At 61.2% G+C, this 24,216-nt stretch overlaps 2 protein-coding genes across 3 annotated transcripts; both read left to right on the top strand.

The window, feature by feature from the left end:
* The first annotated feature begins 69 nt into the window (after positions 1-69).
* On the top strand, positions 70-4,711 carry NAA10 (N-alpha-acetyltransferase 10, NatA catalytic subunit). Of its 2 annotated transcripts, none has more exons than XM_082865440.1 (8): positions 70-285; positions 764-862; positions 1,325-1,383; positions 2,278-2,323; positions 2,409-2,524; positions 2,866-2,910; positions 3,652-3,736; positions 4,383-4,711. In XM_082865440.1, the coding sequence occupies exons 1-8, from the start codon at positions 265-267 to the stop codon at positions 4,617-4,619; spliced, it is 708 nt and encodes a 235-aa protein (XP_082721566.1). In that variant the 5' UTR covers positions 70-264; the 3' UTR covers positions 4,620-4,711. The 2 variants fall into 2 exon arrangements, with proteins under 2 accessions (XP_082721566.1, XP_082721565.1); XM_082865439.1 differs by having other exon boundaries at positions 2,623-2,910.
* Positions 4,712-8,655: 3,944 nt separating this feature from the next.
* Positions 8,656-24,121, top strand: ARHGAP4 (Rho GTPase activating protein 4). The gene is made up of 22 exons (XM_082864102.1): positions 8,656-8,770; positions 12,684-12,891; positions 12,978-13,140; positions 13,376-13,438; positions 13,712-13,876; positions 14,463-14,591; positions 14,669-14,890; positions 18,769-18,870; positions 18,951-19,142; positions 19,228-19,312; positions 19,588-19,615; positions 19,846-19,948; positions 20,578-20,638; positions 20,715-20,792; positions 20,888-21,022; positions 21,131-21,236; positions 21,365-21,598; positions 21,686-21,777; positions 21,870-22,053; positions 22,266-22,358; positions 22,520-22,634; positions 23,811-24,121. Exons 1-22 carry the CDS (start codon positions 8,704-8,706, stop codon positions 24,042-24,044), a joined length of 2,859 nt encoding a protein of 952 aa, XP_082720228.1. The 5' UTR covers positions 8,656-8,703; the 3' UTR covers positions 24,045-24,121.
* Positions 24,122-24,216: the final 95 nt, after the last annotated feature.

Genomic DNA, 24,216 nt, shown 5'->3' with positions numbered 1-24,216 from the left:
GGCCGGGAGGGCGGGCCCGGCGGGCGGGCTCGGCGGCGCGCACTTCCGGCCGGTGGCCGGGCCCGGCGCGCGCCTCCTCTTCCGCCGCCGTCCCCGCGATCCTGGACCCAGATCCAGATCCAGATCCAGATCCAGCCCCAGCCCCAGCCCCAGCCCCAGCCCCAGCCCCAGCCCCGGCCTGGCAGCCCCGGCGTCGCTTCGGAGCGCGGTGGCAGCTGACTGCGCGTTCACGACCCGCTGGGAGCCGCGAGCCCCGCCGCCGTTATGAACATCCGCAATGCAAGGGTGAGGGGCCGGGGCCGGAGGCTGTCCGCGCCGCGTGGGAGCGGGGCCCGGTGGCCGCGTGCGCGTGCTCCCGATGGGCCCGGCCGATCACCGGGCCAGCCGCCCTGGGCGCCCTCGGCCGCCCGGCGCGGAAAAGTGAAGGCCACGTCCCCGTGGGGCTGGATCTACCCGAAGAGGAGGCCGGGGGAGCCAGGGGCGCAGGGCCGGGGCTGCGAACTCCTTCTTTCCGGATGTCGGGTTTCCGTTGGATGGTGTCGGGGAGCTTCCTGGAGCTCAACGTTCATTCCTGGAACAGTCAGTTTTCGCACAGCGGCTGTGGGCCAGGCCTGTGCGGAGACAGACAGTCCCAGCGCCCGCCCAGCCCTGTGGGGGGGCGGGGGTCGCTGAGTAGACAGAGCAGGGTTCTAACACGACCGAGGCCTACTTAGTCACCGCAGCCCCCGGCCTGACTGCATTCCACTGCCGTCCTCTCCCGCAGCCAGAGGACCTGATGAACATGCAGCACTGCAACCTCCTGTGCCTGCCCGAGAACTACCAGATGAAATATTATTTCTACCATGGCCTTTCCTGGCCCCAGGTGGGCAGCTGTTGAATTTGGGGATGAGGGAAACCAGGCCAAGGAAATTCCACCCTGGGTCGGCTTGGGACGAGCCGGCGAGGTCGCGCGAGGTCGCGCAAGGTCGTGAAGAGTCCGGGGGGCGCATGGGTCAATGAGGCCCTGAGTGTTTCCGGCTGGGGTGGCGGGAGATGGATAGAGGCGCCTTGAAGAGGGCCGAAGAACAGGGCCAAGGTAGGGGCAGTATTCCCACCTGTGTCTGTCCACTTCTTCTGGGTTAAGGAAAGGGGGCACGGTGTGATGTGGGAAAACCAAGCCACTTGGCCTGGAGGTCAGGAGCTGTCACTGAACTCGCTGCCCGATGGGCTTCTGTCTGTCATGCACACAGCGACAGGCAGGCGCTGGGGCCAGGTGTCCGATAAGGGCGCCTCCAGCTCTGACAGGAACTTGTTTTCTGCCTTCTCTTTCCTCCCTGTCACCCAGCTCTCTTACATCGCTGAGGATGAGAATGGGAAGATTGTGGGGTATGTCCTGGCCAAAATGTGAGTCACCAAGGACGGAGGGACAAGCCTGGTGCCTGCCGTGGGGGTGGGGGGAGGAGGGACACCGACACCGCACGCGTCTGATGGCTGCTGCCTGGGTTGGGTTGGGTTTGTTTGTTTCGTTTTGTTAATTAATAGACTGTTCGTTTAGTGCAGTTTCCTCTCACATTAACATCTTGTGGCAAATTTGTTACAATGGGTGAACCGATGCTGTTACATTATTGCAGAAACCCATAGTTACATTGTTTTACTCTTTGAGTAGTAGTTCTACACTCCATGGACAAAGGTATAACAAGTATCCGATACTATAGTATCAAACAGAGTAGTTTCACTGCCCTCCCTCCCTCCCTCCCTCCCCTCTCCCCGGAAACCACTGATCTCTTTACTGTCTCCATACTTTCGCCTTCTCCAGAAGGTCATATGATTAGAATCATACAGTGTGTAGCCATTTCAGACCACCTTTCACTTAAGTCATATGCATTGAAGTCTCCCCCCACGTCTTTTCATGGCTTGAGAGTTGTTTTTTTTTTTTTTTTTTTTTTCCCGGTACGCGGGCCTCTCACTGCTGTGGCCTCTCCCGTTGCGGAGCACAGGCTCCGGATGCGCAGGCTCAGCGGCCATGGCTCACGGGCCCAGCCGCTCCGCGGCACGTGGGATCCTCCCGGACCGGGGCACGAACCTGTGTCTCCTGCATCGGCAGGTGGACTCTCAACCACTGCACCACCAGGGAAGCCCGAGAGCTCCTTTCGTTTTAGCCCTGAACAGTATTCCACTGACGCTGCACATGTCTTTTGGCTGCTGCCTGGGGTTTGGAGCGTCCTGGCTCTCCCCTGTCCCGGGACTGGACGCACTTTGGGGTTCACGCCTAGCCCCTCTCCTTTCTTCTTGCTCTAGGGAAGAGGACCCGGACGACGTGCCCCATGGACACATCACCTCGCTGGTGCGTAGGGCCCACCCAGGGTCTGGTGGGGGCGGGGGCGGAAGTTAGTTGGAGCCGCCCCGAGGTCCCACCTTTCTCCCACCAGGCTGTGAAGCGTTCCCACCGGCGCCTTGGCCTGGCTCAGAAGCTGATGGACCAGGCCTCCCGAGCCATGATCGAGAACTTCAATGCCAAATACGTCTCCCTGCATGTCAGGAAGAGGTGGAAGCCAGGGCCGAGGGAAGGGGGGTGGGTAGGGGGATACTGTCTGTTTTGTTGGGTCTTTTTTGAATTTTATTTTATTTATTTTTATACAGCAGGTTCTTATCAGTTATCTATTTTATACATATTCGTGTATATATGTCAATCCCAATCTCCCAATTCATCCCACCACCACCAGCGGGGATACTGCCTCGATGTGGATCCTGGGCTGCCTTGGCTTTTGGAGAAGATCGGGAAGTGGGCTTAGTGGGGAGGGGGACCGGGAGGAGGGGCAGGACCTGGACGTGCTGTCCCTGCCTGGCCTCGTCTGTACAGCTCAGCAGTGCCTTATTCCCCTGCAGTAACCGGGCCGCTCTGCACCTCTATTCCAACACCCTCAACTTTCAGTAAGTAGATCTAGATTTTTCTCATGGAGTGGGATGGTCCCCAGGTCTGGCTTATCCAGGTGGCTGAGATGGGCTGTCCGTGGAGGGCCCACTGAGACAGCGTCAGCTTCAGCTTGGTGGGGGACGAGGAGGGACTGTTGGGAAGGGAAGTGGCCTCCGGGCTGGGTATTTGAGGCAGGATCTTTGGCCTGGATGCAAATGCCTCTGGTGGTTGACAGTTCTAGGGTCTTAAGGCTGGCAGGGTGCCCAGGTCTGCATACACACTTCCCAGCGCAGGCTTGGCCCCTGAGCTGCTCGGGCTAGGGGCCACGCTGCCTGGTAACGACCACCAAGAACAGAGGCCCAGGCCGCAGCACCCCTCCCCGGTTCCAATTGTTAGGCATACGAGCCAGCCATGCATGCCCAGGAAGTGACAGGGAGCAGGGCGGGGAGGGGAGGGGAGGGGAGGGGAGGGGACTGCCAAATTCAGGGCTTCAGTTCACAGGAAACCACAGACACAGATCCTTGGTGGCCAGGTTAGGGACGAGGGGCAGTGGCAGGATGCCAGTGGTGGGGGGGAATAAAGGAGCTGGGTGCTACTTACTGTTGGAGAAAGCAGAGGGAAGACCATGTTGGAAATGTCTCCCAAAGGGTCCTTGGGGGGGCAATGACACCCTGCCCCACTAGCAGATGATACCAGAAGGCTGAGGAGAATTGCCCCCGATTTGGGTTGCCCTCCTTCTCTCCACCTGCTGCCCCCAGAATCAGCGAAGTGGAGCCCAAATACTATGCAGATGGAGAAGACGCATATGCGATGAAGCGGGATCTCACCCAGATGGCCGATGAGGTAAGAGTCCTGCAGGTAAGAGTCCTGCGGGGCCAGGGCCGCGGTCCCCAGTCAAGGCGAGCAGGGGTGGCCTGGGACAGTTGGAGGCTGCGTGGCCGGGAGTCCTGGCCCTCCTCACCTCAGCTTCCGTAGCTGGCAGGCGGGGAGCCGGACCTCGGCAGGGCTTTAACGAAGGCCATCGGCCCAAGATTCCATTCTCCGAGGAAGAAGCCCGTCCTGCCCAGAGGCTGCTGTGAGAGGAGAGGGAGGAGGCCCCTGGACGTGCTGAGAGACGCGGGGCCTGGGGACGGCTGTGGCTGGCCTCCAAGGCTCAGGGGCCAGACAAAACCGGGCTGAAGAGAAGTCAGGGTTCTGCCCAAGGCTCCTCGGGGGCCCGGGCCGTTCAGAGGGCTCCACGGCAGCCTCGTGAGGGAGCCGTAAGCACCTCCACTTTACAGGACAGGAAACAGGCCCAGAGGGGACAGTGCCAGGGCTCCCCGCTGGGAGTCGGACTCAGTCCTGTTTCCTGCCCTGGCTCTGCTGCCTCTCATCCTGCCCCCCGCCGCCAGCAAGGGACAAGGCACGGGCAGCAGGAGAGGGCCTTCGTGGTCTAGAGACTTAGGTGCTGTCTCCTTACTCCCGTTTCTCCCCGGGCTCCTGGTGGCAGCTGAGGCGGCACCTGGAGCTGAAGGAGAAGGCCAGGCACGTGGTGCTGGGCTCCATCGAGAACAAGGTGGAGAGCAAGGGCAACTCGCTTCCGAGCTCGGGAGAGGCCAGTCGTGAGGAAAAGGGCCTGGCTGCGGAGGATAGCGGTGGAGACAGCAAAGACCTCAGTGAGGTCAGCGAGACCACAGAGAGCACCGATGTCAAGGACAGCTCAGAGGCCTCTGACTCAGCCTCCTAGAGCCTGCACATGCTTCTCTCCCTGCCCTGGCCTGCCCATCCCATCCTCACCCCGAGAGGTTTCACAATAAACTTCACCCAGTGGCCTTGGGGAGTTTACCTGTGCGAGCGTGCACATTTTTGGGGGTGTGTGTATGCCCCTCTCTGGCTCTTCTGCATCCCTGTGGATGTGGACCTCACATCCTTTTGGCACAGTGCTTCCTGCCAAGCCCGAGTAGAAGGGAAGAGCTTTGTCGGGGCTTTGGAGATGTCTGATAGCTTGGAGCCATCTTTGGGTCCCGGGGGAAGGGAACCCTGGAGTTCTGGGAGCCTCTTCCGAGCCCTGCTCTGCCGCTGCCTTGCCAGGTTCCAGATGCCTGAGTCCAACTGCTCGCTGAGCTTCTCTACCAATGTCTGATCTCGGTAATGGCCCAACCAGCTACCCAGTTGCTCGAGCCCTGGCAACTGTCCTTGATTCCTCCCTCCCCTGCAAACCAAAAGCGAGTCCTGTCTGTTCGATCACCATGATACCCCTTGAATCTACTTCCTAACCCAAGCCTTCATTTGAAAATAATCGGTGGGCTTGCTTTCTAGCATGGTTTTACATTTACAGAGTGAGCAGATAGTACAGAGTTCCCGTGGACCGCTCCCCGTCCCCCTCAGTTTCCCCTATTAATTTTTTTTTTTTTTTTTTTGCGGTACGCGGGCCTCTCACTGTTGTGGCCTCTCCCATTGCGGAGCACAGGCTCCGGACGCGCAGGCTCAGCGGCCATGGCTCACGGGCCCAGCCGCTCTGCGGCACGTGGGATCTTCCCGGACCGGGGCACGAACCCGCGTCCCCTGCATCGGCAGGCGGACTCTCAACCACTGCGCCACCCAGGAAGCCTCTCCTATTAATATTTTGTATCAAGTGTTAACATGTGTTTGAGCCAAGATTGATACATTGTTAACTACAGTCCACGGTTACATTTCCCTCTGCGTTGTACACTCCCGTGAGTTTTGACGAATGCATAATGTCATTTCATGCAGCCTGTAAGCCCTCTGTTTTTCATAGCTTCAATTCTAACCCTAAAATTGGCTCCTGTGCCTTTCATCACTGCCATTCCCTCTGGCTGCAGCGCCATTGTTTGCTGCTCCTCATCCCTGGGCGGGCCGCCTGGGCCGCCCACCTCCCAGCGGAGCTCAGCACTCCTTAGCTGTCACTGTACCTTGTGCGCCTGCTGCCGCAGACGGCACACTGCTCCTCTGCTACGCAGAATGATTTGCTACGGAGCTCCATCCGCTCTCTGGCTGGCGCCTGCCACGTGACCAACTAACAGCCGGTACGCTAGTGAGCGGGCCGGAAATAGGAAGATGCGCCTGCGCGTGCCCGCTAACGCGCGGGCTGGCGGGGGGAGGGAGGCTGTGTTCTGATTGGCTCAAATCGCGGGCTTGCTGTCGGAGGCGGAGCCTCGCCCCGCCCTCCGCTCCTGGCTTCAGTCCCTTTCGGTTCGCAAGCCGCGCCGGGCTTCGTTCCCAGGCTCTGATTGGTACGGCGGCGGCGGGGCTGGGCTCCGCGCGGCGGGCGGGGCGCGCAAGGGGGAGAGCATGCGCGCTACATCGGCCGCGCCCCAGCGCTGGCGGGAGGGAGCCCGCGGAGGCTCCCACGGTGCCTTGCGGCACACTCCTTCCTCCCTCGTCGGGCCCGCCCTCTGCTCTCCGCGTCCAGCGTCCCAGGAGGGCCCGTTGACTCTCGGCCGCCCCCAGGCGGTTGGGTTTTCTGGGCGGAGGCGGGAGCTGAGGCGAGGGCGGAGGGCAGAGAGGGGAAGCCGCAGGCCCGACTGACCCTCGGGGCCCAGCACTTTCTCCTTCTCTGCAGGACCCGCCTCTGGGAGGGGCCGCTTCAGTAGCTAGGTGCCGAACAGAGGCTGGAAGGCTGAGGGTGGGAAAAGCAGGAACTCCTGTTCCCTAGCCGTGTGACTGGGGGTGGGCTCTGGGGACGTCTCCCCAGGGGATGAACCTATACACAGAGGTGCACAACCTGGACCCCCGTTGTGAAACTTCTCCTGGAAAGCTCATTTGTGGGAAAATGGGAGTGGCCTCACTGTCCAATTCATGCTCTCATCTGACGTGGACATCTGTTAACAACCTCCCCATTGAGCTCTTCTCGCTCTGGTCCATCCTTCACCCAGCAGACCTGACCACGTCAGCCCTGCGGTCACCCCTCAGGACCAAGTGTTCACTCCACTTGTCAACAGGCTTAGCAAGGCCCCGCAGATCTGATCCTGCCCTTCTGCACCATTTAGATTCTTGGAAGGGGAACAATAGAGCTGAGGACACAGCAAGCAGTTCGGCCTTAAATGCCAAAGAAGCGTCCTAAAAGCCAGGGCTAGTCACTCGAGTTTTGACACCAGTGGCTGAATGGGGCTTCACGTGAGCATTTCTGGAGTCCTAAAGCAAAACGACGAAGGAGAGCATTTGAAAGTAGACGCCGACACCAGTTCAGCCGCAGTTTCCTGCGGGCTTGAGCCCTGTGCCTGGCTCTGCTGAATGGGGGAGGAACTTTGGGCGACCAGTCAGGGCTCAGATAGAGGGTAGGGGGCAAGGTGTGTTGTGTTGGGTTTAGCCGATGAGGGGTATGCCTTCCTGCTGGGGTCTGGCCTGCTCCCAGGCCGAAAAGCCCCAGTGCCCCGTGCACACACTGCACCTTAGAGAAGGGCCTGGTACTGGGGGTGGGGGGCAGGGAACTGAGGAGGTATGTTTTCCCCTTCTGGGTGAGCGAGATGCTCACAGTTGAAAGCCAGGAAGTACCTGCGCAGACTCCCCTCCCTCCCACAGCTGCAGGTCAGGGTCACGTGTGCCCACATTTGCACAGAGCCTGACTTGGACATCCACGCACACACATGCCCGGACCCCTTGCACTAGCGCCTACAGGCCCGCCTCCCCTGGGCACGAGTCCAGAGCCTAACTGCCTTCGCCCCTGTCCCCACCATCTATACCCCAGGGATTTCCCTCCCACCCAACTGAAGATAGTTGTCCAGTCCCGCTGGTCAATTGCTACCTGCATCCTGCCTTCTCAGTATACTGGAGAAAAACCTGTCGGCCTGGCCTGTGACTTCGAGTTGGTAGAGAGGGGTGAAGGGAAACTCCAGCACTCCTGTCTAAGAGAGGCCCCAAGACGCCCCCAGGCTCAGTAAGGCCTTACTCTGAGAGTGAGGGAAGAAGGCTGCCCCTCCCCAGTCCCCTGGGCCTAGGACAGCAGGTGCAAGCTGCCGGGGAAAGGAGGCAGAAGAGTCTCTTCCGGCAGCAGGAAGTGGTAACCACCTATGGGGCAACAAGGCTTGTTCCTCCCCACAGGGCTGAGCAGAAGGGGAACCTTAGCCCAAGCCTGCTCTCTGACCTCCGCCCCCACCCGCTCCCCATGAGGGGGCCTGGAGGGAGTGAAGGCACGTTCTGTTCTCTGGTGCTGACCTCCCTTCCCACCTGGCTCTCCAGGCTCCTTGTGCTTGGGAAGGGTGGGCCCCATCTGATGTCCTGGGGATCTGGGGGAGGCAGGTGACCCAAGGGAGCCCAGGGTCTGGAGCAGCTATGGTGTCACTGCGCACTGGCATTCAGGGCCAATGGCCACGATGTGCAGTCTGGCAGTGGTGACCAGACAGCCTTCTGGAGGCTGGGGGGGAATGGCAGCCAGAGGATGCCAGCTTGCCGGGCACCTTAGGGCTCCCACACCGGCCCTAGCAGCCGAACCTTGGGAACAAGCCTGTCCGGGTGCGCGCCCAGTGCCTGGGGCGAGGCGACGGCAAGGCCCGGCCCCAGTGGGCGCGCGCGCACACACACACGCACACGCACACGCACACACACACGCACACGCACACGCACACACACACGCACACACACACACACACACACACACACCCTCCCCCCCCCCGCCCCCCCCGACCCCAGACCCTCTCGAGCAGTGCCGGGCCGCGCCGGCCGCCCCCGCCCCGCCCCGGGAGCCGCGCTGGGGGCGGGGCGGGGCGGGGCCGGCGCAGGCTGCTGGCTGCGGGGGCCTCCGGTCCCAACGCCCGGCCCGCTTGCGGCCGCGTGGGAGCAACGGAGCTCGACGGCGCGGCCGCCCGGCGGCCATGGCCACGCACGGGAAGCTGCGCCGGGAGCGAGGGCCGCAGGCGGACCATGAGGCGCAAGTCAAAGGTGAGAGGGCGCGGGGCGCTCCCGGCCCAGTTCCCTACGGAGACCCCGAAGGTCGTGGGGGAGCTCGAAAAGACCTGGCCGCTGGCCCAGGGCCCGCTGCTCTCCCCCAGTGACCTCCGGAGGGGGCTGAGGGAGGGAACCCGCGCCCCCTGCCCGCCTCTCCACGTCCCTTTGGCCGCAACCGCCGCTGTTCCTCCTTCCTTCCACTCTCCCTCGCTCCCTCCCTCCCTCTGATAGCTGTGTCCTCCTGGGTTCTCCCTGCACCTCACCTAAGGACTCCGAGGAGGGAAGGGGGCACCGAGTGCTCCCCCAAAAGTGGCATTCTAGCCACAGTGAAATGGAGCACCTTGACTTTGCTGACGGGGGTTGGGTAGGGGGTCCGAGAGCTTCGGTGGATAGATTTAGCGATGGCTTTACCCTAAAACCACTCCAGTCCCTGCAGCCCAGTCCCTGTTCCCTCCCTTGGGCGCTGAGGTGGCTCGGAGTTGAAGGCCACTGTCTCTGGGTCAAACCGGCACAGTGTATCTTGGCCTGAGGGATCTTGCGCCCTCTGCAAGAGCAGAGCTCTTTGGGTTCTGAGAAACACTCTGTGCAAATCGTATGCAAATCAGCTTTGCAAACTCTTAGGCGACTGCTTTTCTGGGTCTTATTCAGGGCGTGGTAACTCGTGCAAAGGGAAGCAGGCAGCGTCCAAGTGCCAGCAGTTTGAGGCTGTAACATTTTCTGGTGTCTTCAGATGTGCGACACTGTATATCAGTCTCAATAGCTCAATTTTACCGATGAAGGAAACCGAAGCTCAGAGAGGAGCAGTGACTTGCTTATGGCCACTCCTATAGGTCCCAGGAGGTGTAATGAAATGAGCCTCGAATGTCCTTCCAGTCCATAGATGGAGATTCCAACGTAATTATCCAATACAAGCAATTTACACCAAAGTATGCTCGAGTCCTCCCCGTCTGGGAAGGGTGGCCTGCTGCCCAGAGCCAGCTTGAGGTGACCGTGCAGGGCCAGTCAGCTCTCCAAGCCTCCCCTGCAACATTCCTCAGATGGAGAGAATGGTCCGCAGCCGCATCCCCCAAATGTCATGCGGCTGAAGGACTTTGGAAACTCTTCAGTCAGCAAATGTGGGTCGTTCCTTCACACTGAAAAAAAATTGGGGTTTCGAGCAAGGCTGTCTTTTAAGTTGTTCCTTGCCTGCTCTGGGTCCCTAATGGTTTTAGCTTCTGTTCCCCGTCCCCCCGCCCCGTGCCCCCACCCCCCCACCCAAAGAAACTTCCTACTATGCTAGAAAAACGGGATCACTGTCTTGACACCCGAAATTCTGAAAGGTCAGCATAGTCGTGGTTTGGGAGGCCATCTTTTCTGCTTTGCTTGTCAGCAGAAGTGAGACCGAATGCCTCGCTCACAGGAAGTGTTGTTGAGGCCCAGTCCTGGCTCTGCAATTCAAGCATACGTGGATTCCATCCTTCCTTTTGCTAGATGTTTTGTACGCATCTGTTCTTTGCCAGGCCCTGAACATACAGTGCTGAGCACAGGAGAAGCAATCCCTGCTGTCATATGGCTCACAGGTCTAGTGGGGGAGACATACAGTGAACAACCTATCACACAATTCATTTCAATTATGATGAAAACCACTATAAAGGGAGGGTGCGGATGTCAAGAAAGGGGACAGGAAGAGGGCCAGACCTAGTCTGTGGGGAGGTTGGGAAGGCTTCCCTGATGAGCGCATCCCAGCTGAGATCTGAGAGCTGGACGCCGACTCAGCTGCGAGCCTGGGGAGCCTGGGGAGCTCAGCAGGCACCGGCTCACTGTGCTCAGACCCTGCCGGCTCAACATCTGCCTGACGCCAGGCCCGAATCCCAGCCCAGGCTTGGCTGCACCGAACAGAAGAAATGAAACGGTTTGGTGTGCTGGCCCGTTGAGCACTGTTCGCTTGTAATAGGTCCCCAGGGAACTGTCGCTCCACGAGGAAGGGGCAGACGCCAGAGGACAGTGAGGCAAGCCGGGACATCTCAGATCTTTCTTGGAATGAAATGAAATTTACTTTTATCCCCAAACTGTTAACCCTGATTTAATGAAGACTCTCCTGATTTCAAGTGGCCTGGCCTCGGACGGTGTAAGGAGACTGCACTGGTTTCACCTTCAGGAAGCAGTCCTCGCCCAGGCTTCCATTTACCCAGCTTGACCCCTTGGTGGAAAGAGAGCGCTCTCGTTCAGTCACTGCGGTGCAAACGCGGGGCGGGGATGGTGGCCCCTGGGCCTGTCACTGATCTAGTCCGACGGTGGAGGACGGTGGAGGGGCCGAGGGATGGGTGATGCAAGAGCCCCATCTGGGGCGCCTGGAGTCAGGGAGAGGGACCCAGGGGCTGAGAGTAGGAAGGGGACGTTCTCGAAAAGGAAATCAGAGGAGGAGACGGGGATGCCGAGCAGGCAGGACCCATGGAGGCTGCCCCGTGCCCCACAGCCCGTGGGACGCCACTGGCGGGACAGAAACCCACATGGCACCAGTACCGAGCTGTTCACCGCAGAGTTCTTTCCGACAGCCACCCTGGGTCCTGCCACTGCCCACCTCCTCCCAGGCTGGCTGCCTGGTCCAAGCCCCTGACTGTCTTTTGCCTGGACTGGTGCGGTAGCTGCCACCTGGGCTGGGCACGTTTCCTCCGTCACCTGACCTCTGCCCTGGCTCCCCACGGCAGCCTGAGGGGCCCTGAGTGCGAAGCCGGACCCTCGTGGCTCCGCTGCTGTGGCTCCCCTCTCCTTCGGCGTCCAGCGGGGAGTCCTCCCCAACCACGGGCCTTGGCCATCTCCCCCCTCCCCTGGCCTGCGCAGCTCTCTCCAGCCACGCTGGCTCCACGGCCCCTCTGTTGCTTCCTTCAGCTCTCTGTTCCAGCGTTGCTTGTTCCTGACCACCTCCCGCTCTGTGCTGTCTTCTCAGTGCCACTTGTTCCGACACGTTCTAGCGCGTGCCTGTCCCCCTGCTGTGTCCCCAGGAGGGTGGGCACCGTGTCTCCATGTCTAGACTGACTGGGTGCATAACCAACATTATGCTGAATGAAGGAGTCATTTAACGTCCCTCTTTTGGACAGCGATTAGTAAGTGGTGACCCGCTTGCCAGAAGCCGAGACAGTGCGTTATGTCCCCGGGATGCCCAGGGCTCGCCAGTGGGTTGCTTAAGATCCTCATTCAGGCGGTTCTTTGCTTTAGGTCTGTGTGGGGAAAGTTGCCAAATCAAGTCAGCGATGAGGTGTCAGAAGCCAGCAGTGTGGGGAGCGGGGTGTGGCCCTCTCTGCCCGGAGGTGGGCAGTGAGGAGTCGGTACTGGGAACAGCAAACAGGCCAGTTGCTCAGTCCTGTCACTGGTCAGCCTCCACCAGCTGGTCTGGCCCTCCCACTGGCGCTGCCCTTTCTCCCTGGGGCTGAGGGCAGGGTTTCCAGCCAGCGAGGCCGCAAGTTCACTGCAGGTTTGGCAGAGCGCCGTGGCCACCCCGCGCCTGCGCAGCCCCATGTGTCTGTGTTTGCGGGGGCGGCCACCCTGCCTGGGGTCCTGGGCACCCAAAGGTCAGGAAGTGGCAGGGAAACCGGGGAGTCATGGGAAGCCCAAGTGCCAGGTGCTCTCCCACCATCCCAACCTGCTCCGAGCCTCCGGGACCCTCCACACTCCCTCTCGCCCCTGGCCCTTCGCAGGGCTCTGCCCTCTGCCTGGAAGGGCCTTTCCGTTCTTCCTTCCCGGCTGGTTCCCTTCAGCCTCACCTCAGAGGTCCCCTTCCTCAGGCCCGCCCCGAGCCGGCTGGACGGCAGACCTCCCGCAGCGCCCGGCCGGCCTCCCGCCCCCTCGGCTCGGCGCTCACTCCACTCGGGCGGTGGGTCCACTGCCCCAGCCTGAGCTGCATCGTACCCCCCCCGCCCCGCCCCTACAGAGATGCGCTGGCAGCTGGGCGAGCAGCTGCGCTGCCTGGAGCTGCAGGGCGAGCTGCGGCGGGAGCTGCTGCAGGAGCTGGCCGAGTTCATGCGGCGCCGCGCCGAGGTGGAGCTGGAGTACTCGCGGGGCCTGGACAAGCTGGTTGAGCGCTTCTCTGGCCGCGCAGGCCGCCTGGGGGGTGGCAGCCGGGAGCACCAGAGCTTCCGGTGGGTCCTGGGGACTGGCCGGTGGGACGACTGCAGCAGGGCCTGAGGCCCCGCTCCCTGTCGGTCTGAGTGCCCGTTTCCCCCAGGAAGGAGCCGTCCCTCCTGTCGCCCTTACACTGCTGGGCCGTGTTGCTGCAGCAGACGCGGCAGCAGAGCCGCGAGAGCGCGGCCCTCAGCGACATGCTGGGTGGGCCCCTGGCCCAGCGCCTGAGTCACATCGCGGAGGATGTTGGGCGCATAGTCAAGAAGGCAAGGCCCCTGCCCTGGGCACGGGATGCTGGATGGCCTCAAGATCTAGCGAGGGCAGCCCGTGGGTGCCCGATGCAGAGGTGTCACGGCTGGGAGGGCCCAGGAGGCCGGGGGGCGTCGGGCAGAGGGGAGCCGCTGGGAGCCTTGAGTGCCAAGCTGAGGGCTGGCCGCCACTGCAGGATGGAGGTGGGTGTTGCACTGGGGCAGGACTGTGCTCAACTCCCCTCCCCCGCAGAGTAAGGATCTGGAGCAACAGCTGCAGGAGGAGCTCCTGGAGGTGGTGTCAGAGCTTCAGACGGTGAGAGCGCCGCAGGTCCTGTCCGAATCAGAGGGAGGCCATCACCTCACATCTCCCCGAGCCAGGCTCAAGGAGAGACCTGGGTTTCGAGGACCGCAAGCTCAGCCCTCTCTCCCTGCTCTGGGCACTGGGTGGTTGGGCAGAGCGCTCAGGTCCGAGTCCCGGATGGGCTGGGATGCGGAGGGGGAGGGCTGGCTGCGGCCGTGGCCTTGAGCAGGGCTGCCTGCGGCCGTGGCCTTGAGCAGGGCTGCCTGGCCTTGGGCCTCCTTGCAGGCCAAGAAGACATACCAGGTGTACCACATGGAGAGCGTGAATGCCGAGGCCAAGCTCCGGGAAGCCGAGCGGCAGGAGGAGAAGCGGGCATGCCGAAGTGCCGGCACCGAGGCAGGGCCCCTCCGCAAGGGCTCCCTCAAGAAGGGAGGGCGGCTGGTGGAGAAGGTGGGCCTGGGGGGCAGCCGTCTGTGTCCGGAGGCTCTGGCTCCTGGGCTTTGTCCTTCCGAGTCCCGGCCCTGCAGGGAGGTGGTGTGCAGCAGGAAGGCGGGGCTGGCTCTGGAGGGCTCCCCAAGCTGGGGTGGTAGACAGAGCGGGCAGGAGAAGAGCCACTAGGCCCGGGACAGCCGGCATGCTCCTAGCTGGTCTCCCCCACCAAGCCCTGCTGGGCAAAGAGAAATCTGCTGCCGGAAGCCTGGGGGCCCTTCCACCCACCCGTCCTTGCCTCACGCATTGCTGTGAGATTGCAGACAAGCGAGCGGACGTGTCGAATGGGTGACTGAGTGACAGGAGGGGAGGAGGAATGTTTGAGGCGGTCCCTGAAGAGAGGATGGGGACGCTGAGGCTGCCAGGGTTGCGGAGGGAGGACATCATGACTTCGGGGCCAAGTTGTTTGAGGGACCTGGTGGGACAGCGGGTGTAGCTGTCCGCGTGGGGAAGGGAGGAGAGAGAGCATGTGTCGCGGGTGAGGGCTACATGGGAGGCGGAGCTGGGGCCGCGTGGGTGATCCTGGGGCTTGTGTGGTCCTGAGCAGCGCCACGCCAAGTTCTTGGAGCACAAACTCAAGTGCACAAAGGCGCGCAACGAGTACCTGCTCAGCCTGGCCAGCGTCAACGCCGCTGTCAACAACTACTACGTGCGTGACGTCCTGGACCTCATGGACGTGAGTGCTGGCGGGCAGGCGGGGCCGGGCGCCTGTGTGCCGAGCCTGCCCGAGCCGTGTCCTCGCTTGTCCCCCAGTGCTGTGACACGGGATTCCACCTGGCCCTGGGGCAGGTGCTCCGGAGCTACACGGCCGCCGAGAGCCGCACCCAGGCCTCCCAGCTACAGGGCCTGGGCAGCCTGGAGGAGGTGGTGGAAGCCCTAGACCCTCCAGGGGACAAGGCCAAGGTGCTGGAGGTGCACGCAGCCGCCTTCTGTCCCCCGCTGCGTTTCGACTACCAGCCCCACGAGGGGGATGAGGTGAGGGTCTCTGCCCGCCCCTTCAGGCAAATGCTTTGTGTTTTCTCGTCTTCATTGTGATGGCAGCTTGTTTCTCAGACCCTCCTTCAGTGGCCTCAAGACAAATGAGGCTCTGAGGTTTCCGGACTTGCGTTTGGAGCCAGCAGACCTCCGCAGCTCACTTCTGCGGTTCAGGCAAAGGACGCGCACACACACCCACACCCCCCGCAGGGGCAAACAGCCAGGATGCCACTGGTTTTGAGGCCAGCTGGCGGGTGGTATATAGCTGTCCGTATACTCTTCTTTTGACGGTTCTATGTACCTTAGACGTTTCATAATGCAAACTTGCGGGGAAAGAAACCACGCAAACAGTAACTTATAACTAGGCATCTTTTTTTTTTTTTTTCTTTTGGGCCGCACCACACGGCTTGTGGGATCTGAGTTCCCCGACCAGGGATCAAACCTGTGCCCCCTGCAGTGGAAGCTCAGAGCCCTAACCACTGAACCGCCAGGGAAGTCCCCACTAGGCATTTTTAAATGCACCTCCGAGCTATTCTTTCGTTTACCAGTTTATCCTCGTGAACAGTGTGCAGGGACTGGGGTTACACTGGGCTTTTACTTATTTAATAAGCATTTTGACCAAAGTCGTATCGGAAGTCAAACGTTACTCAAGGCGTCCAATGGCACACAGCCCTTCTCTGACTCACCCGTTCCGTCCCTGATTCCCACTCCCCAGACGCAACCCCTTCCCCGTCTTCTAGCTGCTGCTTCTGCTGCAAGCAACGCGGCAGGTGCTGCTAGCGCTTTTGCGCTTCCAGAGGCCCTACCGGCCTCCTTCGTGGCTGATTAGGGCTCCTCCCCACATCACCACCTCCCAGTGCTGTCGTCTCCGTCTTCCCCTCACACCAGGCGATCTCTTCTCTTCAGCGCTCTGCCCTGGAGCCGTCCAGTCCCGGCTTGCAGGCCTGTGAAGTCTAGGACCTCCCTGCCCCATCGTCCTGAGCATTCCTGCCATTCTCTCCTGCGTTGGACCGTCTGTGTCCCAGATCCTGTGTCTTCCTCTTTCTTGGTTTATTACCCTTGTTTGTGTGGACATCTTTCCCCATACTTTTCTGACTTCGAAAGTCTGAAAAACTGTCTGTATTCTTTTTTTGGGGTTTTTTTTTTTTTTTTTTTTTTTTTTTTTGCGGTACGCCGGCCTCTCACTGCTGTGGCCTCTCCCGTTGTGGAGCACAGGCTCCGGACGCGCAGGCTCAGCGGCCATGGCTCACGGGCCCAGCCGCTCCGCGGCATGTGGGATCCTCCCGGACCGGCGCACGAACCCGTGTCCCCTGCATCGGCAGGGGGACTCTCAGCCACTGCGCCACCAGGGAAGCCCCAAATGTCTGTATTCTATCCTTGAAATTAGCTGGGTATAGAATTCAAGGTTGTAGGTGAGAAGTGCAATGCCATTCTGATTTCTGGACTGTTGCACGTGACCTGCAGTTTGTCTCCCTGAAGCCTTTAGGATGGACTCTTTCCCTCGTGTAAGGTTTTATGATGATGTGCCTTGGGGATCCTTTTCCTTCCTGGCGCTGGGCACCCAGTGGGCCTCGTCACTATGCAAACTTGTGTCTCAAGGTTTTGAGCTCATATTATTCCTTTGGTAATTTCCTTCCCTTAATTTTCTTTTCTCTTCCTTTCACGAATTCTTGTAATTTGATGTTGAACACCATGGATTGACAGTCTAAGTTCCTTATCTTTTGTTTTTTAATATAAATTTATTTATTTATTTTTGGCTGTGTTGGGTCTTCGTTGCTGTGCGCGGGCTTTCTCTAGTTGCGGCGAGCGGGGGCTACTGTTCGTTGAGGTGCGCGGGCTTCTCATTGCGGTGGCTTTTCTTGCGGAGGAGCACGGGCTCCAGGCGTGCGGGCTTCAGTAGTTGCAGCACGCAGGCTCAGTAGTTGTGGCTCGCGGGCTCTAGAGCGCAGGCTCAGTAGTTGTGGTGCACAGGTTTAGCTGCTCCGCGGCATGTGGGATCTTCCTGGACCAGGGCTCGAACCCGTGTCCCCTGCCTTGGCAGGCGGATTTTCAACTACTGCGCCACCAGGGAAGCCCCGATTTCCTTATCTTTTATCTTTCCTATTTCTCATCGCTATACCTTTTCGTTCTGCTTTCTTAGATATTTTTTCGACCATTTCTTCCTGCCCCTTGTTGAAATTTTTTTTAATTTACTTTCATATTTTTTTGTTTTTAAGAGTTTTGGTTTGTTTTCCAAATTCCTATTTAAAATAGCCCTTTCTTCTTGTTTCATGGATACAATATCTTCTCAAATCTTTCTGAAATGTTCGTTCCTTTTCTTGACATTTTCCCCCGGTTCCCTGCCTTTTCACTGTTTTCTTGCTTTGATCGATGTCTTCCACTTTAGCGCTCTCCCTCAAATGGCTGCCGGTTCTTGGCCGTCAGTTCATATTTCAGAGGAGGCACTGAAGAGAGGTGCATTACGTATCTGATGTGTGTGAGCAGAGCTTGTCAGCAGTGGGTTTCCCCCCAGGGTGGCTGGGCAGGGACTCCGATCATTGCTGTGAGGGACACCCACATCACGGGGAGCTGGGGGTGTCTCGGTAAGAGGGTGCTAGAAAGGACTCCGAGGACTTGGGCAAGGGTTAGGGGACTTGGGGGAGGGGCCTGGCGCTGGCTTGGATGCTGTCAGGAAACAGGGGTAACTCTGACAGGGTGTCTTAATAAATCTTATTGAGAAGACGGGGCAGGGGTGGCTAAAGGGAGGCTAGAGCTGTCATCAGTGAGGAAGGAACCGTCCCTCACACTAGCTGGGGCGCACGGAGGTTTGCTCATTTTTGTGCCTTGGACAAGGTTTTTGCTTTTGTCTGTGCTCAGACACGCTGATGACTTTTTTTTTATCTTCAGCCGTCATGGCCACAGTGGCTTTGTCTGACGTTGATGCTCTGTGACATTCCTTATGTCCAACAGGCCCACACTGAGGCACAGCTCTGAGCTCCTGGCCAGCCCCAGATGGCGGCGGCTGCTGTGTTCTCTCTCATCAGTAGGGACTTTCGTCCCCTTCCTCAGCAGTGACTAGTGTCCCTGAGTCCAGAACCCCTCTGATTTATCCTTTCCAGAGAGTCAATTTCTGGTTTTCTGCCCATTATGTGGGCTTGAGGGGGTGGGTCTTCTAATGTCAGCGTTTTGTAGGGCCTGGATAGAAATTTTATAATCGTGGTAAAATACACATAAGACTCACCGTTTTGCCCGTTTTAAGTGCACAGTTCAGTGGCGTGAACCACCTGCACATGTTGTGCAGCCATCACCACCGTCCATCCCCAGAACTTTTTCATCTTCCCCGATGGAAAATCTGTCCCCATCAGACACTAACTCCCCCGCCCCCAGCCCATGGCCCCCAGCATCTACTCTCTGCCTCTAGGAATCTGGCTACTTCAGGCGCCTCATACAAGTAGAATCATGTCCTATTTGTCCTTTTGTGACAAAAGGCTTGTTTCACTGAGGATAGCGTCCTCAGGGTTCACCCATGTTGAAGCACGTGTGAGAATTCCCTCCCTTTTTGTGGCTGAATAACGTTCCATTGTATGGAGAGACCGCACTTTGCTTGTCTTTTCGTCAGCTGCTGGACGCTTGGGTTGCTTCTTCCTTTGGGCTGTGAGGAGTAGCGCTGCCGGGAACGTCCGTGCGCAAGTCTCTATGCGTGCGGGTGTGCGCCTTCCCCTTGGGAAGGTGTCCTTGCCACGCTTCAGATCTGGCTGTACGCAGCGTCAAGGCTGGTGATCCTGTGCATCGGCCGCCAAGGCAGCGAAAATGGGCCCCAGAGACCTCGGTGCCTGCTGCCCAGCCCCACCCTGCGTCTCGGGCGTGGCCCTCAGCCGCCTGGATGCTGCCCTCTGCAGGTGGCTGAGATCCGGGTTGAGATGGAGCTGCGGGACGAGATTCTGCCCAGAGCCTACAATATCCGGAGCCGCCTGGACCGACAAACCATCGAGACAGAGGAGGTATGGGTGACCCGGCCTGCCCTTCCCCTGCCTTCTGACTTGGACTCCCTGTCCCTCACCTGTCCCCACTTCTTCCCCAGGTAAACAAGACGCTGAAGGCCACCCTGCAGGCCCTGCTGGAGGTGGTGGCGTCGGAAGATGGGGACATGCTCGAGTCCTTCCAGGCCAGCCCCTCCACCGAGTCCCTCAAGTCCACCAGCTCGGACCCAGGGGTTCGGCAGGCCAGCCGGAGGCGGGGGCAGCAGCAGGAGACCGAGACCTTCTACGTCACGGTGGGGAGGCGGGGCCAGGAGGGCGTGGGGCCGGGGAGGCCCAGAGCTAGGACTAAAGCCTTGGACTCTTCCTGGGGCTTCCTAGAAACTCCAGGAGTACCTGAGTGGACGGAGCATCCTCGCCAAGCTGCAGGCCAAGCATGAGAAGCTGCAGGAGGCCATTCAGCGAGGTGGGCCCCGCTCCTGGCCCCCTGAGCCCCTGCCTCGCCACCCCCAGGGCCGGGAGTGGCCGCAGCTTGGCTCTCCTCCTGGGTCCTCCACCCGGCCCACGTGCTCTCCACCCAGAGAGGGTGCTTGGCACGCAGGGAATAAGCCAGCGAGGATCCCGGCCCCTATCCCGCCTTTTGTCCTGTGACTGCCCTGGGCCTTCAGGTGCCCTCTCCCTCTGCGGGAGGTTGAGGAACCTCCCGGCCTGAGAGACACACCAACGTTTTCTCCTCCCCAGGTGACAAGGAAGAGCGGGAGGTGTCTCGGTGAGTCCTTCGTGAAGGACCAGCTTGTCCCGAGGAGCTGTGGGGTCCCCACCTCCCCTCTCTTTGGGACCCGGCTCTGTTGCTCGTCCTTCGGTGGCCTGTTTCCCACTTTGCCCAGTGGGTTCTGGAATAGCTCGCGAGCTCCAGCAAGCTGTTTGGCTGGGCCAGGGTGTCGGGGCAGCCTAGTCTCCACACCCACTCCCCTCAGAGCCAGCTCCTGTTCACGACAGGACCCAGTACACACAGAGAAAACTCCAGAAGAAACGCCTTCCCCGCCCCAGCTCCCAGTATAACCAGAAGCTCTTTGGGGGAGACATGGAGAAGTTTATCCAGGTACTTGCTTTGTGTCACCCGCCAACCAAGTGCGGGCCCCTCCCCGCTTCTGCTCTCCCTCCAGCCCCGGGGGCTGCCTGTGAGCCCAGTAACCTCCGCCCCGGCCACCGGTCTCCTCCTGGGTGGGCCTTTGTCGGGCCTGCACTGGTCAGAGGGCACGTCCCTAACTAGTAACGGAAAGCCTCGGGTGGCAGCGATTTTAGGGCTGAGGAGTTGAGTTAACAGAAGCAAGGGTGTCCACGGGCCCCACTTCTGGGGTACGAGAGAGGAAGTAAGGGAAGCAAGAAGGATCAGAAAAGAAGAAATCACACTGTTATTTGCAGGATGTGATTCTGTATGTCACGGTTCAAAAGAATCAACAGATTATTTAAGTGAACAAATTTTGGGTTTCACGATGTTACTTGATTCGAGGTCGACATACGGAGTTCGATGGCATTTCCACATGCCAGCAATAAACAGTTAGCAGGTAAAACGTAAGGCGTGGCCCGAGACGGCACCAGGGATGTCGGACACCTGGGCGTGCATCTCGCAGGCCTTACTGCTGACCGCATAACGCATTAAGAGAAAATAAAAGCGAGTGAGTGCTGTGTCCACAGTGGAGGGAACACCCTCTCTGTCCCTGTCCCCAGAGCTCGGGCCAGTCCGTGCCCCTGGTGGTGGAGAGCTGCATCCGCTTCATTAACCTCAACGGTGAGTAAGACCTGGGCCCTCCTGCCGCTGGCCTGGCACCCGATCCTGCGCCCACCGGCTCTCCGTCCTCCCGCAGGCCTGCAGCACGAGGGCATCTTCCGGGTGTCGGGCGCCCAGCCCCGGGTCTCGGAGATCCGTGACGCTTTTGAGAGAGGTGGGGACCGGCGGGGCTGGGGGTGAGGATGGGGGTGGGTGGAAGAGCCAGTGCCATCCGCCTTCTCGCCCCCTGCGCCACCATATCGCCCTCAGGAGAGGACCCACTGGTGGAGGGCTGCACCGCCCATGACCTGGACTCGGTGGCAGGTGTGCTGAAGCTCTACTTCCGGAGCCTGCAGCCTCCGATATTCCCCCCGGAGCTGTTCAGGGAGCTGCTGGCTTCTGCGGGTGAGGCGGGGGTCTGAGGCGGGCCCTGGGGGGGCCCTCCCCGCTGGCCTCCACGGCTGCGCTCACGGCTTCTCTCCGGGGCACTGGCCTCGGCCGCAGAAGCCGCAGAAGCGGAGGCCGTGGCGGAGTGGGTGGAGCATGTGAGCCGCCTCCTGGCCCGGCTGCCCGCACCGGTGCTCGTGGTCCTGCGCTACCTCTTCACCTTCCTCAACCAGTGAGTACCTCTCGGCGCGGGCGGAGGCGGGGCGAGGGCGGCTCAGGGGTGGCCCTAGCCAGCTGCTAGTGGGAGTGAGGGGACACCGGGCCGAGAACTCCCTGCCTGTGACCCACCTGTGCCCCCAGCCTGGCCCAGTACAGCGATGAGAACATGATGGATGCCTACAACCTGGCCGTGTGCTTCGGGCCGACGCTGCTGCCCGTACCCGCCGGGCAGGACCCGGTGGCCTTGCAGGGCCGGGTGAACCAGCTGGTGCAGACGGTCATTGTGCAGCCCTCGCGGGTCTTCCCGCCCCTGGCCCAGCTGCCCGGCCCTGTCTATGAGAAGTGCATGGCGCCGCCTTCTGCCAGCTGCCTGGGGTAGGCTCTTCGTGCTGCCGGGAGGGAGGTCCGGCAGACGGGCGATCCCTCGTGCGCTCATCCGCCTTGCTCTGCTCTGCACTGCAGGGATGCCCAGCTGGAGGGCCCGGCGGCGGAGAACGAGCCGGAGCCGGAGCCGGAGCCGGAGCCGGAGGCTGGGAGCCTGGCCCCGGAGGACGGTGAGGGGGGCGGGAAGGAGTGCCCCACCCTGTCCCCGCCCTGGATGCCCACTCCACCCCTCCCCCACACTGGGGTCCCCTCTTCTCCCTAGACCCGGAGGGGGTTGTGGAGGCCGTGGCCTGCTTTGCCTACACGGGCCGCACGGCCCAGGAGCTGACCTTCCAGCGGGGGGACGTGCTGCGGCTGCACGAGCGGGCCTCAGGCGACTGGTGGCGGGGCGAGCACGCTGGGGCCCGGGGACTCATCCCCCATAAGTACATCGCGTTGCCAGCGGGGTGAGTGAGTGAAGTTGGGGCCCTTCCTGGGAGGCTCTCCTTTCACCCGGGCTTCTGGCCCTTCCCCCGCCCCGAGTCCCCGCTTCCGTAGGCCCGGGGTGGCCCAGAGTGCGCCTTTCTGACCACTTCTGGCCAGCGCTGAGCCCTCTGGCCCCCAGACCCGAAGCCCAGAATGAGCGTTCTAACAGGCGGTCTTGTCTCTCTGGCGCCAGGGCAGAGAAGCTTGCTGTGGGCCAGGGGCTGCCGGCCGCCGGGGAGCTGGTGAGCAGCCCAGAGGCCCTCCCGGCCGTGGAGGTTGTCCAGAGGTGAGCAAGGGGAAGACCGCTTCCGGGGGCCCTGCCCGCCCACCCCAGGCTGGAGGAGGTGGAGAGGGACCGGCCTCACTGTTCCCTTTCCCTTGGCCACACCCCGGGCTGGGAGAAGCCTCTCCAGGGCCCCCGCCAGGCCCACTGTCTATGCCCTGCAGGCCAGAGCCGTGCACCCAACCCGAGGCCCCTCTCGGCACACCCGGGGGCCCCTCTGGGCACAGACGGCGCTGCTTGGTCCCAGCATCCCCGGAGCGACATGTGGAGGTGGATAAGGTGAGAGCTGGGAATGGCCGTGTGGCAAGTGGGGGGCACCTCTCGGGGATGGGTCTCTGCTTCCCCTTATGAACCGGACTCTTCCCTCCCAAGGTTCAAGTCTGACCTTCCTGACCTCAGACCAGCCGGTGGAGCCCAGCCTAGGGAGGGGCAGGCCGGCAAGGGTGTGAGTGCAGTGGGGAGGGACGGGCCTGGAGGCAGGGTAGAAGGGAAGGGGACCTGGGGCTCTCACATTTGGGCTTCACGTTCGGTTCCTGAGTGGGATGCGGTGAGTGGGACAGGCTTCAAGGCTGGCATCTAGAGCCAGACTAGGTGAAAGGTGGTGACGTGGCAGGCACTTGGCGAGCCAGGGAGGATGAAAGGGGCAGGTAGACAAGAGGCTGAGGGAGGTGGCTGACTGGGGAGCCAGGCGGGGTCGTAGTTCTTGCAGGGGGAGAGAGCGGGTGCCGGATGTGGCCGGGGCCAGGGGTGCAGCCTGGGGACACCCGGCTCCCCTCTGGGCCCAGCGCACCCCACTGTGGGCTCCCAGTGGGCACCGCCGGGCTGAGCCCCGGGAACCGTGTGAGCACTTATCACTACATCTGGGGTCTGCCCAGATAACCCAGGATCGTCTCCCCATCTCCAGATCCTAAACTTATATCTGCAAAGGCCCTATTTCCACACAGGGTCCCAGCCCAGTGCAGGGTGGGGGGTGGTTAGGATGTGCACGTCTCTCCAGGGGCATTTCAGCCCCTCCTCCCTGGGCTGCAGGGGACCACTGGCCCTGGAGGTCCAGGCACGCTGGTGGCCCCCGAAGCCAGGGGATGGTGGCTGTGATCTCAGCCAGGGAGAGAGTGGGAAGAGGAGGGGGGCCCGGGGCCCAGCCAGAGGGGCTCCCATTTCAGGGCTGGACTGAGGATTGCTGTCCCCGGAGGAGACGGTGACCGCCACACCAAAAGTGGCAGGAGCAAAACCGGGCAAGGGAGGGGCGACAGCTGCAGGGCCCACGGAGGGGAGGGGCCTGGGGACAGGCGGTGGCCGAGGACTTTGTTTCAGGGGATGGAGGAGTTTGGGCAGCGGAGGGTAGGAGGGCCTCGCTCCTGGGTCAGCTGGCGCCACTGACCTGGGGGTGGGGGACTGGCTGGCCAGGTGGAGGCTGCTCGCACCGACGCCCTGCCTTCCTCTCCTCCCCGCCAGGCCGTGGCGCAGACCATGGACTCTGTGTTTAAGGAGCTCTTGGGGAAGACCGCCGTCCGCCAGGGCCTCGGGCCGGCGTCCACCATCTCCCCTGGCCCTGGGCCCCGCAGCCCGAAGACCGTGGCCTGCGGCCGCCTCGGCAAAAACAAAGGCTTCTCCCGTGGCCCTGGGGCCCCAGCCTCACTCTTGGCCTCCCAGCCCCAGGACCTGGACTCACCCCTCAAGCCGCACTGAGGTGCTACCGGTTCCTCTGCAGGCCCCGCCCCGCCCCAGGCGGCCACGGGGGAGACCGGCCGGGCTCCCCAGGCCCTTTGCTTGCTTGTAGCCTCCCCCGCCCTGGCTCAGGCCCCTCACGTGAGGGCTCGTCGCTGGTTGTCGGGTGCCCGGTGCCCTTGCTCAGCCGAGG

Source organism: Leucopleurus acutus (assembly GCF_964270905.1).
Source record: "Leucopleurus acutus genome assembly, chromosome: X".
In the NCBI taxonomy this organism is placed as follows: Eukaryota; Metazoa; Chordata; class Mammalia; order Artiodactyla; family Delphinidae; genus Leucopleurus; species Leucopleurus acutus.
Note: the sequence above shows the minus strand (reverse complement) of the source record. Positions and strands in the feature narration are given on the sequence as shown.